The sequence below is a fragment of the Rhizophagus irregularis genome, chromosome 9 (assembly GCF_026210795.1).
Source record: "Rhizophagus irregularis chromosome 9, complete sequence".
Taxonomy (NCBI): domain Eukaryota; kingdom Fungi; phylum Glomeromycota; class Glomeromycetes; order Glomerales; family Glomeraceae; genus Rhizophagus; species Rhizophagus irregularis.
Genome location: NC_089437.1, coordinates 669,950 through 685,717, shown reverse-complemented (window position 1 = coordinate 685,717; position 15,768 = coordinate 669,950). Strand labels below are relative to the sequence as shown.

Here is a 15,768-nt window from a genome sequence, read left to right as displayed (position 1 = left end):
CATAGTAAAATTATAAACTCAAAAATCATGTAAAATACTATTAAGAATATTATAAATACAAATTTTTTCATTTGTATTTGAAAATTTCAATATTAATTTAAAAATCATAAAATGGTGTATAAATTTTGTTTGAACCCATTCAAAATTTTCTGATATATTCTTTGACTATTCCTTTTGATTTATATATTTGTAATAGATCTATAAAATGTTGATGCGATTCTTGCTCCCATGCTATTAAATATAATAACATAGGATGTCTATCCCTTCAATTATCAGTTGTATTACTATTATTAGAACTAAGAACAAACCTTTATTACTGATTTAACAAGCTAATTGGTACAGATCTTGTCAATATTTTGAATAATTTATTCCAATTAAATTCATTTATAATCATATGCTCCGATAATTTCTAATCCCATTAAAATTAAAAATTAATTAATAAATATTTCCAATTTGTGTCACTATGGGATTTTATTTCTAAATTTACTAGATATAAAAGAGATTTTGTGAGAGGTTCCCAAAATATTCTCAAATACTGTATAGTATCGGCACATTTAATTAAAGATTCTTCAAGTGTCTTGCTTTCATCATCACAATAAAAATATTTAAATACTGAAAAGCAATGTTCATTCCCTGCAATATGAAAATATGATAGCCTTTGGAAAAGAGAAACAAATTTTGTATTCATATTAAATAATATTTAGTTCATTATCATTATAGCGTAAGGTAATTTACTTTCATCATCATATATTGCAAAAATGATAAATTCAAATGTTTCTAAAAACTAATACAATTAAATAAAGGTTGCTGATATGTTTCTATAGCAAGATTAATTCCTTTATTCTTCAAATTATTTCTTCTGATAGATGTAAAATCATTACATTAAATAAATTATTACATACAGCACATTGTTGAATGGAATCGTCTAACAGGGTCATTCCATTAAATTAATTGGTACCGTTATTTTACACCATGTTCTGCTAGTAAAAAGACATGAATAAAGAGATTTGTTACATCTTCTAATTCTTTAAATATCAAATAAATAACGTCTTGATTGAGTTCAAACATTTTTAGAGGAAAGAAAATAGCTCATTAACGTCATTTTATAGTTTTATTGTTTAGGATTGCATAAATATGTAACAAGCAATATGCTGGACATCAGATCCCAACGATCAGAATCCTGTTATATCACAAGCCCGTCGCTCACAATCCTGACAAATCATAATCCCGAAAGTTCAAGATCCTGACACTCATTATCCTGGCACTTATTCATTACAAAATATAACAAAATGTCAAAATTATTGCGTCTAAAAAAAATTTAAAAAAAAAGATAACATTGGTCGCCAGGACCCGGGCAATTATAATCAAGGTCATATCCCTATGTTAAGAATTTTAAAAATTTATTATTGCCATCTTCTATGTATACTGATAGTGAAAAAGTGTATATTTTTTTGCCAAATTTTGCCTTGTTACACAACTTTATCTCTAATTTTAATCAGTAAGTTTGCATAATTTTGGTATCAAAAGTTTCTTTCTTTAAAAGAAACATTTTTATCTATATTATTTCATAATATTAAAAAAATAATATATTAAGTTTAAAACATAATCGGATGTGACAACTATGGGGTCCTTGGTCTCCAGATATTTTTATGCTCACGTGTCTTTTATAGTTTATTTATACCTTTCCCATCATTGGACGTTAGTCTCCATGAGATAAAAGAGTTCATGATTTTCACGAAAATCACTGATATTCATGAAATAACTATTACATAATATGTTTTTTAAAATATTTCGAAAACATTAATGGTTTTTATTTAAAAATTAAATTTTTATTAATATTTTAAATAAGTTTAATAATTATACTACGTAAAATTTAATAATGTTATTAGTCAAAAAAAAAAAAAAATTCAATTTGCTCATATCGGCTGATTGGAAAAGTCCCCCAATTTTTTTGGGGATTTAATTAAAATTTACTATAAATAGAATTCTATTTACGCGTTTGATTGGTTATGATTTTACATTTTCAAATTAATAAAAGATTATCATATTGCAGATGGTGTAACTGCTATTTGCGATATAATATATTACACGTAAAAAAAAATTTTTTTTTATTAAAAAAGAATTATTTTATCAGAAAAAAGATGGAAACTAATGAAACTCCTTTACCGCCTCAAATAAATCAACAAACTAAGAGAAAGAATCCTGTTGAAATTCATAACTATCCTAAAGAAAATATCATTCAATATTTTGAACTTGGACGAAGTTATACCTATAACGTTATTGAAGAAGGATATTACCCGCCTGCTAATTATCTCAAATATACAAAAGGTCAAAATTTTCGAATTCCTGATAATTATGAGATTGAATCTAGTTGGGGAAAGCCTAAGAAAAGGCAATCAGTTAGGTGTATAATTAAATATGTAGAAAAAAATCCGGTTTACTGGGTGTATTTTGGAAAAGCATTTCAATATCATGTAAAGTCAGAAAAATCAAGTTCAGATGCGGCAGGTTTATATGCTAAGGTATATATAGTTATTTATTAAATTTATTATAAATTGATTAATACAAAAAGTAATATTTAAGATAGGTCTTAGATCCAGAAACTAAGACACGTTATTCAGGACCACATTTCTTTGGTCTTCATTTGGAAGTACTTCAGCAAGCAAGAGATGCTCACCGACAAGTAACAATCTTAAAATCATTTGATAATTTGACTTCAACTGGACAAAATAATCGAGCAAAAAAAATTGCAAAATCTGTATATGCAATATTTGATCAAACAACAACAGAAAGTTGTCATTCAGAAGATGATCCCAGTTTAAAATCAATTGAGTTCAATATTAAAAAAAAATCATTTCATTTTAGTGTTGGTAAGGAAAATACTGAGGAATTAAAGCATAAGGCAAGAGCTGCTGTTCAAGCGTGTGATAAAGGTCAAATAACACGTGAAGGTTATAGAAATTTAGCTTCGATCAGTCATGATTTACCACGTGAATGGAAAGTTTCTGCAGAAAGAAAAGAAATTACATACGAAATGAATGAAATTATACCAATTTCACTTGTAAATATAGCACCACCACTATCTGACAATTCTTTAAATTCTGAAGTGCATATTAATGATGCTGAAATCATTGATAATATGCAACAATCAATTGGAAAAGGAGGACGACGAAATATTATTAACATATTAAAATACTTAATACCAGATCTAGTTAAAAAAAAGGTGTTAGACACAACAAATCCTGAAATACATTTGCGAATTTCTGGTGATGGGAGGAATGTTGGAAGAAAGGTTAAACAAGTGATGATTACTTGTTCAATTATTGATGATATTGATAATTTCCATCGGCCAGAAAGTCATCATACCACAATTCTATATCCTGGTATCGAAAAATATGAAACTTTACATATTGTGTTAGAGCCATTAATTGTTGAATTGAGAAAGCTAAAAGAAGAAGGGTTAAAAGATGATCAGGGCATTAAATGGAAGATTGAACTTTATTTTTCGTCAGATTGGAAGTTTCTTGCAATTTGCTTAGGGATGAATGCGGCAAATAGCAAGTATTTCTGCCCATGGTGTGAGGTATCTAAAGAGCAGCAAGGTGATTTTTCATATGAGTGGACAATTAGTAAAACTATGGATCAAATTCGTATAGATCATACATTTTATCAAGGCTATATTCGACCAGCAATTTTTGATATGATTCCATTACAAAATTGGGTTCCAGATGAACTGCATGTTATGCTACGCATTACAGATGTTCTTTGGCGACTGGTAATTGATGAACTTAAATCTAGAAATACTTGGGGGGATAGAGCAAGAAACGTAATTGTTGAAGAAATGAAGCATATTGATGTTAAATTTCATTTTTGGCTTGAAGTGGGATCAACTAATTGGCAATATACTTCTTTAATGGGGCAGGATAAGTTAATTGTACTTCAACATTTTAATTTAGCTAAACTTTTTCCAAATTCTCGAGCAGCCCAAATTCGAAATTTGTGGAATAACTTTTATTCACTTCACAAGGCAATGAAAAATCCTAAAACCGATGCTGCACAGTTTTCTAACGATGCACGTGCATGGTTACATCAATTTTTGGATTCTAATTATTTTTACCAGGCGAGTGATATTACACCGTATATGCATGTATTAGTGTACCATATTCCAGAAATGATGCGTATTCATCACCATTTTGGTTTAGCAGCATTTTCGTGTTCAGCTGTTGAAAAAAAAAATCATCAACAAGTTTCGTATTTCTTCAAAAAAACAACTAAAGATGGTGGCACTGGAAAAGGAAGAAAATCTGCAATTGTAGATATTCTTGAACATGAAAATAGAGTTTTATATTTTAATAATCATAGTGAAATTGATTCAATTCAATTACCAAAGCGTTTATGTCTCAAGTAAAAATGATTTTTCATGTATTTTTTCGTGTATTTTTCAATAAAATTTTAAAGATTTTGGTTTGAAAATATATTTGTTAAAATATTATTGCATTAGTTTCGCTAATTTCTATGTTAATTTTAATTTTTTTATTTTACACTTTCATACAAAAGCCTTTCTATATTTCTAATTTTTATACTTTAATAAAGATTATCTACAACTTTTGTACGTGAAATTGTAAAATTTATAAAAGCAAATCCCGATGAATATACAATATTGCGCACATCTGACTTCGATTTTCTTTTCCAGCCAATAACAATTTGTATAGGCTTTGGTTTGCGAGTTCGTTGCTTTCTAGCTGCATGCATTAACGTTTGATCTTGAAGAGGGTCAGGTTCCTGAAGGGGATCTGGCTCTTGACATAAATGCAATTCTTGAAGAGGATCGGGTTCCTGAAGGGGGTCTGATTCTTGATATAGACACGATTTTTGAAGAGGATCCGGATGATTACTTGGATTTGATGGCAGCTGATATGTTAAAACAAATGTTTTTTGATGTTGCAAAAAATATTTAGCTCCACAATTATCATCTCCCAATATATGTGATAGAGTAGAGTAAGAATCAACGCCTTTAAATATACACTTATAATTCCCTGTCCTTGGATAATAATTATGTATATGCCCTTTGAAAACACCAAAAAACTGACTCTCTGTACAATTAACCATGATGTGAACGTTACCAACATGCTTTGAATGTTGTTTTAGTCTTTCCTTTATATGATAAACTAAAACTTGCCGCGTCTCTTCAATTGCCTTCTCTGGTAAATCATATATAGTTGACTTTACACTATTGGCTTCTTTAATTGTCATTGCATGTCTAGTTAAACCTGAACGTCTTTTATAAATTTTTCCACATATCTTACATTCAAACTTGTTACAAGGCGCGTTATTTGAAGACATAGGTACAACAATTGTCTTTTCTATTAAAAAAAAATTTTTTTTTAAGCAAAATATTATAATACTAACGCGTTTTTAAAAATAAAAGGTAGCAACATTGAATTTTCTTTTGGTTACTTACTTGAAATTTATTGATGGGTTCCTTTCTTGGTTGATGGGTTTCTTAGTGTTTTACATATTAAAATATTTTTTATGTGTTTATAAATTTAGAATGGAGTTTTAGGGATCTGCAATAATTCTAAGCCACTAGATCTTATGATTTATGTTACACATAACAAAATTTAGTGACATGAAATCAGGCCCAATTTTTCCGATCAGCCGATATGTTTACATTAATAAAAATGTAATGTTTTGCATATAAAGATATAAATTTTTTAAATATACTTTTGTTATTCATGAGGATATGAATTTTTTGGATTATGATTATGAGTCCAGTTTTTTGTTATAACGGGATTCTAATTGCTGAGTAAACCCGCATGGTTAATGAGATTATACGCACGTATATGAATTTCAAATAAGGCCGGTTTTCAGTATATATATATAGCTTGTATTTTAAAAGTAATGAGATCACTTGATGACGATGAATTTTTAATTTCACGCAATAATTATTACTGATCGGCAACATGTATGATTAAAGATCGTCATTTTGCCGCGTCCATTTCACCGAATTCCATTTTGTTGAATGGAATCTTGCTGAAAATGATAGTGATTAACATTTTTATAACGCGCAATGAAAATAAAAAGTATATTAGCAGATTATAAATAAAGTATAATAGTATATAACATGTAACAATAATTACTTTTTTTTTTATAACCATATAATTTTACTTGAATGATGACTCTTCCTTTGAAATTTTGTTGTCCAATTTGTCTTATTTATATATTATCTTGATACTATTATTCTTATGTCACTTGCTATTTATACTTCTCTTATCAAATTTCTTAAAGTGTCCCGTATATTTTGAATTTTGCTGTAAACAAACTCTTCCATTTTAAAATATCTTTTTTTCCATTATCACTTTAACATTTAAGTAACTAATTGTTACGCAATACATAAATAACTTTATATAGGTGCTGTCGAAATTGTAATATCAGACATCATTTTTAAGGCAAATTCTGGTCGATTAAGAAGGCATGATAAGCAAATTAAATTGGACATTTTCAAATTTTTACGAGGCAAGAATAAAAACGAAGTCGCATTAAAACTCCTGAAACTATTCGAGATGCGCAATTTATAAAAAGACATAGATACTAAGAAAACACGTGAAAACTTGACAGAAATTATAAAAGAAACCCAAAAGTTAGCATAAAAACATCATACTACAATTCTCACAATTTACTACGTTCACCATGCAATATTCTAGTGTCACTCATAAACTTATATTCATCATTTTCATCTGTTTTTTGTTTATTCACATAACTCAATGCAAGTACTTAATTTTCGATTATGTGTAGCAACTATTTGATGAATTTCTATTCTAACAACTTCGTCTATGTGTGTAGCATACACTGGAGTATCCGTCATCGGTGGTTATTGTTCGGGAATCTTTCACATATACGTAACGGACTGTAATGGTACTGTGATACGCGATAAAGGATTGGTTGATTGCACAAAAAAAAGCTTGTTTGTTGGGATGATAATCCAAACTTATATTGTGTTCATGTGTATCCACAAACTCATCAAGAAGAAATCGATATTTTATGATTCAAAATAGCGATTCATGTTTTACCCTGACTGGCGACGAGTAAGTTTGGACTTACGAAAGAGTAGGTAATGTTAATACTTGTCATAAAAAGTGATTAATGACCAACTTGTTTTATGTCTTTATTATTTGTAAAATGCTTTCAGCAATTGCATCGTAATTACCTATACTGCATCATATTATCATTATTTATTTATAATTTAATTAACCACACCATATTGACATAAATTTAATAATCCTTTTTTTTTGTACGATCAATAAAGCAATAACAAATATGTCTTTGTTTGGTTCCAAATGTTCCAAATTAGTAAAAGCCCATGTCGGGCGAAACTTTATTAAAATTTCCAGATATCTGCCTTTGTGACTAAGAAAATATAAAGAATCTAGAGAAATGGTATAGTAGACGAAACAATACAATGCTATCAAAGAGGGAGGGAGTTGATCTTAGGCCATAAATGAGAGTTCCAGTATCAAGCTATTTCAATATTGCCTACCGCTAATACTACCTACCGCTACTGCTACTGTTATTACTACTGACTGCTACTATCGGAAAAACTATCGGAAAAACTAACTAATTCCTTATTTACTTTATTCATAGTTCTTCTTTGGTGATTTTGATGTCGTTAAAAACTAGCTAATGTGCTAAAACTAAGACCGATTTCGATTGATAAAATGTAATACAGTTGTGTTGGAGAACAACTTTCTCTTTTCCTCCTATTATTAAAAGGGCCGTAAATTCAATCCAGTATGTTTCATATTCATCTGTATATTCAGAATAATGTCCCATAGAAACGTGACTTGTAGTAGAGAATCGATTTGTCCCTGCTAAAAATGAGTAAGGCGCAAATAAGTGTCAGATATAATTTTTTCTAGTGCATGACCTACATTGAGATGTCGCGTCATTTCTCCATTCAGCTTCCGAACGTATTCTTTGAAGCTCATTGCTTAATGCTAAGATAGTTCTTTCAAAACTATTATCTTGTAATCCCATTAAATATTTGCGAAAAAGATGTTAGCAATGGCAAAGATTATATAAATGTTTACATTTCCCGAAAAATGCCCTGATCATATATATCAAGACATCTCGGGTTAACATCTCCGAAAATTGCAATTGCGACGCTGAAGATTACGACAAAAAAAATATCAGTGTTTGAGATCATTGTGTTAGATTGATTTTTGTTATCTTAGAATTATGTGAAAATGTTATATGGAAGAAAGAACCTGCTCGAAATATAGGCCTGAAATAAATGGCCAAAGACGCATGCAATACATCTTTTTTCCTTGGGTTTATTAATAGATCCGCTAAAAAAAAATACATATCCACATGATAAAATGAAAATACTTTTATTAAAATAGATTTGATACATGTAAAAATAAATACATAGGTTACTAACAAACCACTTGACATTTACGTGCCTTGGAAATTCGCCTCACGTTCTTTACAAAATGATGTCTGTTATAAAGTACATATTTATTAATAATAAGAAAATAGAGTTGCAAGAAATCGCAATACAGGAATTTGGTAATATTAAATCCTTAAGCATTATATCTATCTAGAAAGTTAGAATATTTAAGCTGTTCCTCCTTGACTTCTCTTCTATTTTATGTCTGCCCAACTTGCCATTCCAAAGTCAATCAGGTAGATCATTAATTAAGATGTTTTCCTCCTGAATGTCATTGTGGAGGATTCTATGCTTGTGAATCGCTACTAACCTCTTAATAGCCCTCGACCTTTACCGTTTTGTTATTTTATGCTTACTCAACGTAGTACCGACAATGGTCATGCCGATAATGAAGCTTATACCTCCTCCATAATATCCATAACAGACTAACTTTGGGATATACTTGTCCTGATATTCAGTTAGGTCTTTATAAATCTCGACTTCTTATTGTATTTCTTCCAGGACATACGGTGGGGCTTTTGATAAGTCTACACTTTTCAAAGCAATCATATCGCCACAAAACTCACATAGGAGCATTTTACCACTTCGTCCTTCGCCCAGTATATCCTTAAACTTGAAGCATTACGGAAATTCGACATTATTGTGGTATAATTCATTTCAACATTACAATGGTGTAATAATTACGCCGCCGTAATAATTTGGTATTACCTAAACCTAAATCCACGAAGCTAAATTTTTGCTGGTCTACGGGAGTATCAGAAGATTGTTGGCAAGGAACTGTAAAGCATTTTTGAGTGTGATCAAAGAGTACGTGAATTATTGTCCCCGTGAACCGAAACTAGTACTTGAGGTTTAGGAGACTTGGGATTCTTTCTCCTGTCAAGTTAGATAAGCATATGCCTTGAGTACAGTGGAGATTCAGATTGAAGTGGAAGGGCTTTTGAGATCCGAACTCTGCATTCTCTCAGCGTAGAACAGTGTATCATAGATTCGGGAAATGCTGTCGCCGGTCGCCCATATCTTCAAAAACATGCTTTCTTTTTGCCCAATCACCAAGATCAATGAGCCCACGAGATGACAGTTGGAATCTGGTATGCTGGGACTGGGAGTATGAGTTGGACGTTTTGAAAATTCATATTCTGGCCCTGTAAGCATATTTAACACCAAACAATAATTGACGTCAATGGAAACACGAACATGCTTCTCATTTAATACCACTTTATCTGGAGTAAATTATGGCCTCTCGAACCTTGGTTGTTGGTCGATTCACTTTTACGCCCCAAAGTTTATATAATAAATAAGCTACCAAAAGTACATTAGCAACAGGCCAAATACTAACTCTCTATTAAAATTTAAATCACCCAATCATTGTAAAAAAATAAGCTAGCTAATATTTACTAATTGAACAGCTTTAAAAACAGTTTCATGATAAAATACACCCGGACAAATTTAATGTTCTTTTGTTTATTTTACTTTAGTATATTTGATTATAAATTAATTATATTAAAGTTAAAATCTTAAAAAATATAAAATTTCAGTTGATTGAATTTAATGCAATTTTATTAAGAAATTAGATATTGTGTTTTAAGACAAAAATTTAGTTTCATATAAAACTCTTACATTTAAAAATTATTCCAAAGACTTTTTTGATCATTGTATATGACTTTGAGCATCAATCATTTTTCTTTATAATTTGAAACATTTCATAATCTTCTATTAAAAACAAATCTCCTGTATCCCTCATCTTTTTTTCGTAGCTTTGTCGTATACAAATACACCAATCATATTCTTTATTATCAATATCTGCACATATCTCAATATCTCCTCCACCAAATGTAGGCCCAAAATTATTTCTATAATACACCGCACGGCTTGCATCATTTACATGGCTTAAAATTGGTTCTTTAAAATTATCCTTATTTTTAAAAGAAAATATAAAACTATCTTTAGTTTCGCCCCACTTAACATCATCATTATCATGTAAAGTATCCCATTTCAAAGGATTATATCCTCCAATAATTTCTTCTGTTTCCTTTATTTTAATGAATGTTACAGTATGAGGTATACCATCACATAATTCATGAAACTTTTTAGGAGTAAATCCATCTCGGCTTCCTCTTAATAATAATTTAAATTCGTATGGTAAATATAACTCTCTTGTGTGAGCAAATTTACTTTCAACATCATTATCAATCCATTTTGAAATTAAAGATACAACATTCAAATTAACAATTTTTGAATCAATAATTCCATCAATGTTTCTATATCTAGGAAGTAAAATATTATCATTTGGTTCACTATCGGGATTTAAATAAGATTCCAGTAACTCTTCATAAAGTTGATGTTTTAAAAGTTTTTTATAAGGTCGAACTTTTTGAAAGAAATCTTTAGATGAAAGACTAAAAAATCTTATTAAAGGTAAACAATGTTGTAAAGTATTTTCCATCATTTTTAAATCATCATTTGACCAAGTTATAGGATCTGGAAGAAGTGTAGGATTTTTATCAAGTCCCCATTTTAATATATGTTCCCAAATTTCAATTTCTTTCATTTGTAAATCATCTCTTTTAATAAGTGAGACTAATGACTTTTCTGAAAGAGAGGTAAAATCAAGTGATTTAAATATTTTTTCAGGAAATTCAGCCATTAAATTTGTACAATATTGTTGAAGTTCTAATAAAGAGTTAGATTGAAAACTTGTTCGATAAATTAATTCAAAATATTTTTCCATCCACTCAGATTTATTTTCAATCAAATATTTTTGTAAATAATCAATTATTTTTTGAAGAAGTAGTTGATCAGCAGCAACCAAAACTTTTAAAATTTCAGAAGGTTCTTGCTCGTTTAAAGAAATGACACCACCATAAATATATCTAAAAAAAAAAATTTTTTTATGATAAATATAAAATATTTTATTTTAAGGTGCAAATAAGAATTAGAATGTAAACTTACTTTAAAATAATTTGAAAAATTTCTGGTGAAATATTTGACAATTTAATGTGAGCCAATACATCATTATCATTTTTTTTGTTGGAGGATAAAATTCGACGTAAAAATGGAGAACGGTAATACAGGATGATCATATGTGCACGAAATATTTTTACGTTTGGGTCCTCACCAACTTCAATAGTAACATCATAATATTCATCATCTTCCAAAATTTCTATATAATTTTGACTTAATCCTGAAAAAAATTGTTTGGACATTTCTTTTATTAAGTTTGCGAAATACAAGAATAAACGGATAAAAAAAATAAAAAAAATAAATAAATAATTGCAAATGTGAAATGTTATACAAATAAACAGCTGACGAATGTTATTCCTTTTTAAGAACATAGGCTAACCAGCCTAACCATATTAATACTTAGTCTACCATTAATTAAAATCTGAATAAGTTTGAATTTGCAGTACATGCGATAATTCTAAAAACTAATGTTATTTAGATATTTAATTGCAATAATACGAATACATGATATTACCTTAGGGTCTTCATATTTTTTGTCCAATAAGTCGAATAATTATTAATCTAGTATTTTATAATAAATTTCATTAGATTTTAAGCTAAAGCCAAAAATAATAAATATGTTCCGTGAAATAACTGGCTTATAACACGGAGACTAACGTCCGTATACAATTTTAAGCTACTGATAGACTTTTTTAGCTACGGACGACTATTAGGAAACCTGGTATAATAATCAATACTTGCTTCAATATTACTTCGATATTATTACGCTTTATTATTATTAAACTATTAAACTATTTTATCGTTTACGACCTGCCATAGCTGTATTTATAGACCCACAATGTTTTTATATTAGGAAGATCCTAATTTTAAAATTTCTTATTAATGGCAAAAAAAAAATTAAAGTATAGAGTTCTACTTATTCCATTTTCATACGAAAGTGTTAAAAAGAATGTGTTAATACTTTTGCGGATACAAGCGTTATTATTATATTCATTACATATCATTGATTCGTTAATGCAAATTTATTAAAACAACACTAAAACACGCGACTAATATGCAAACTGTATACATAAGTTCGTTGAATATATGTCAGATATAAATATAGATAGGCCGATAGGTCGCCAGACATTATTGATTATCATTGATTTTATTGAGTTAGATCAGTTTTAATTCATTCAAGTTTTGGCATAACAAAATTGAAAAATCGTAAATTTGAATAAAAAATGATCAAAATAATAAAATATAATAAACCCAGATCCATGTTCATATGATTATCCTGTATTATAATTCTCCATTTTTAGGACAAACTTTATTTATTAACTGCAGAAGAAAAAGCAATAATGGTTATAAAGATAATAAGAAAATTATTTACTATCTGTTGTTTGAAAGTTGATCATAACTTTCTGGACTTGAGTCATTAAATCGATAAAATAATATATCACGTTTGCTTTTTTCCTGGACATCAAAAATTTCCATAACTTATTCAATTTAATAAATTTAAATTTTAAACATCAATTAGTATTTTTCTTTATAATTTGAAATACTTCATAATCTTCTATTAAAAAGTTATCTTCCTTATCTCTTATCTTTTTTTCATAACTTTCTTGCTTACACCGACAATAATTATATGCTTTTGAATTGTCATTCACGTCCACACGTATATTAATATCATCATCAAATGTGGGTCCATATAAAGTATGAGAAAATATTGCATATTTCATATCTTTAACATGACTTAAAATTGGATCTTTAAAATAATCATTCTTACTTTTAAAAGAAAATATAAAACTATCCTTAGTTTTACCCCATTTACAATTAACATGAGTTACCCATTCCAAAGGATTATATCCTCCAATAATTTCTTCTGTTCCTTTAATTTTAATAAATATTACAGTATGAGGTATATTATCACATAATTTATGAAACTTTTTAGGTGTAAATCCATCTCTAGTTCCTCTCAATAATAACTTAAATTCATATGGTAAATAAAGTTTTCTTATATAGTCAAACTTACTTTTAAGATTTATTTTATCAATCCAACTAGATATTAAAGATGCGATATTCAAATTAATAATTCTTGAATCTATGATTCCATCAATAATTTTGTATCTAGGAAGTAATATATCATCATTTAGCTGATTATCAGGTTCTAAATAAGAAATCAACAAATCCTCATAAAGTTGGGGCTTTATAATCTTTTTGTATGGGTGAACTTTTCGATAGAAATCTTTAGATGAAAGACAGAAAAATCTAACTAAAGGTAAATAATGTTGTAAAGTATTCTTCATCATTTTGAAATCATCATCTGTCCAAGTTGCAGGATCTGAAAGAAGCGTTGGATGTTTTTCAAGACCCCATTTTAATACATTTTCCAAAACTTCAACTTCTTCCATTTGTAAATCATCTCTTTTAATGAGTGAAACCAGAGACTTTTCAGGAAGAGAAGTAAAATCAAATGATTGAGGAGATTTACTCATACAATCTGTACAAAAATTTTGAAGTTTTAATAAAGAGTGAGATTGAAAGCTTGTTCGATGAATAAGTTCAAAATAATTTTCCGTCCATTCAGATTTATTTTCAATCAAATATTCTTGTAAATAATCAACTAGTTCTTGAAGAAGTAATTGATTGGCAGCAACCAAAATTTTTAAAATTTCAGAAGGTTCCTGCTCTTTTAAAGAAATGACGCCACCATAAATATATCTAAAAAAAAAAAAAAAAATTAGATGATAAATATAAATTATTTATAATACTAAAAAAAATTGGAACGCAACTTACTTTAAAATAATTTGAAAAATTTCTGGTGAAATATTTGACAATTTAATGTGAGCCAAGATACCATTATCATTTTTTTTGTTGGAGGATAAAATTCGTCGTAAAAATGGAGAACGGTAATGCAAGATAATCATATGTGCATGGAATATTTTTACGTATGGGTCTTCACCAACTTCAATAGTGATGTCATAATATTCGTCATCATCTAAAATTTCTATATAATTTTTACTTAAACCTGAAAAAAATCGTTCGGGCATTTCTTTTATTAAAGTTTGCAAAATACAAAAGTAAAAAAAAAAGACGAATGTGAATGTTATACAGCTGACAAATGACATCCTTTTAAGATCATAGGCTAACCAAATTAATACTTTATTTACTTATAGTGATCAACGAATGAAAATAAACTTTTTCAAATAAATTCGAATTTGCAATATATATACAAAAATACAAATTTTCACCGTGAAAAAAGTAAATAATAATAATATATTGACTAAGGGAGCATTTTACTTATAAGCGTACATAAAAATATACAGCCAAAATTTTTTTGAAGTTACACAAATTGCATATTCAGAAAAGAAGAGAAAGAACCAAAATTATTGTTGATATAATCAACAATATTTTCATCATTTTTTTCTGTAAAAATTATTTTAAATCCGATAAATAAATATCATAATGGCTCACTGATTAAATATTGTCCCGAGGAACATATCCATGTCATCGTAAAATCGGTAGGACCCAGAAATATATAAAATATATATATATAAAAGGGTCAGGCGTATTAAAAAATCATGAAAATCTTTCCTTTTTTAGATAATTTTTGATAATGCCAGTCAGAATTTTATTTCCTATTATAGTAACCGACTGGCATTATCATAATTCCGGCCCTGAAAAAATGCGTACACTCATAAAAGATTTTTTCATCACCTGACCCCTATATATATATTTCTGGGTCCTGTTACGGTCTGTAATTTTCGTTATTTTCCCTCGTAATATTAACACGTCTTCGTTTCCAGTCCTCAGCCTTGAGAAGCGTTATCGTGTATTCAACATGTTCTCCGGATTGTAAAAAATCGAAGACTACTACAAAATAGTGACCCGCTGCAAGTGTACATAAAAAATATATCCGCAAATTTTCATATACCAATCATTAATAAAAGTATCTTTCTGAAACCTTTTTTGACCACTATAATTATATATGTATTATTTTTAATTTTTAAAATAATTGATTTTTACTCTGATGCATAAAAAAAAGTTCAAAAAGTTATATAGGTACCCCAGAAATTCTGCGTTAAATCAAGTGATTATCACATATCACATGATTGTGATTTGTAATGATAAACGGTTTCGTAACCACATAAAATTAATATTTAACATTTTGTTTAAAATTTTAAATGTTGAAAATCACCTTTAAAAAAGTTCAAATAATTTTAAAAAAGCGAATATTTCATAATTTAATTAATTTACTATTTTATCTACGAAGTAAATCACTTTTCTAAAAACATCGTATGATCTTTCCAAGTCGTGGATTTGTAATTTGTCTTTACTTATTAATATTAGTTACTAAATTTTTAACGCCCTTGAAA

The 15,768-nt window shown here is 28.5% G+C and overlaps 5 protein-coding genes across 5 annotated transcripts; 1 reads left to right on the top strand and 4 right to left on the bottom strand.

The window, feature by feature from the left end:
- Window positions 1–2,141: 2,141 nt before the first annotated feature.
- Window positions 2,142–4,408, top strand: OCT59_029186 (uncharacterized protein; the record flags this gene model as incomplete). Its single annotated transcript, XM_025311149.1, has 2 exons — window positions 2,142–2,522; window positions 2,588–4,408. 2 exons carry the CDS (start codon window positions 2,142–2,144, stop codon window positions 4,406–4,408), a joined length of 2,202 nt encoding a protein of 733 aa, XP_025174599.1.
- A 176-nt stretch (window positions 4,409–4,584) lies between these two features.
- OCT59_029185 (uncharacterized protein) lies at window positions 4,585–5,737 on the bottom strand (the record flags this gene model as incomplete). Its single annotated transcript, XM_066142055.1, has 4 exons — window positions 4,585–5,278; window positions 5,350–5,363; window positions 5,462–5,502; window positions 5,725–5,737. 4 exons carry the CDS (start codon window positions 5,735–5,737, stop codon window positions 4,585–4,587), a joined length of 762 nt encoding a protein of 253 aa, XP_065994545.1.
- Window positions 5,738–7,677: 1,940 nt separating this feature from the next.
- On the bottom strand, window positions 7,678–8,034 carry OCT59_029184 (uncharacterized protein; the record flags this gene model as incomplete). The annotated part of the gene is made up of 2 exons (XM_025326758.1): window positions 7,678–7,868; window positions 7,929–8,034. 2 exons carry the CDS (start codon window positions 8,032–8,034, stop codon window positions 7,678–7,680), a joined length of 297 nt encoding a protein of 98 aa, XP_025174597.1.
- A 1,962-nt stretch (window positions 8,035–9,996) lies between these two features.
- OCT59_029183 (uncharacterized protein) lies at window positions 9,997–11,652 on the bottom strand (the record flags this gene model as incomplete). Its single annotated transcript, XM_066142042.1, has 2 exons — window positions 9,997–11,319; window positions 11,399–11,652. 2 exons carry the CDS (start codon window positions 11,650–11,652, stop codon window positions 10,119–10,121), a joined length of 1,455 nt encoding a protein of 484 aa, XP_065994544.1. The 3' UTR covers window positions 9,997–10,118.
- A 1,083-nt stretch (window positions 11,653–12,735) lies between these two features.
- On the bottom strand, window positions 12,736–14,442 carry OCT59_029182 (uncharacterized protein; the record flags this gene model as incomplete). The annotated part of the gene is made up of 3 exons (XM_066142033.1): window positions 12,736–13,892; window positions 14,103–14,113; window positions 14,189–14,442. 3 exons carry the CDS (start codon window positions 14,440–14,442, stop codon window positions 12,922–12,924), a joined length of 1,236 nt encoding a protein of 411 aa, XP_065994543.1. The 3' UTR covers window positions 12,736–12,921.
- Window positions 14,443–15,768: the final 1,326 nt, after the last annotated feature.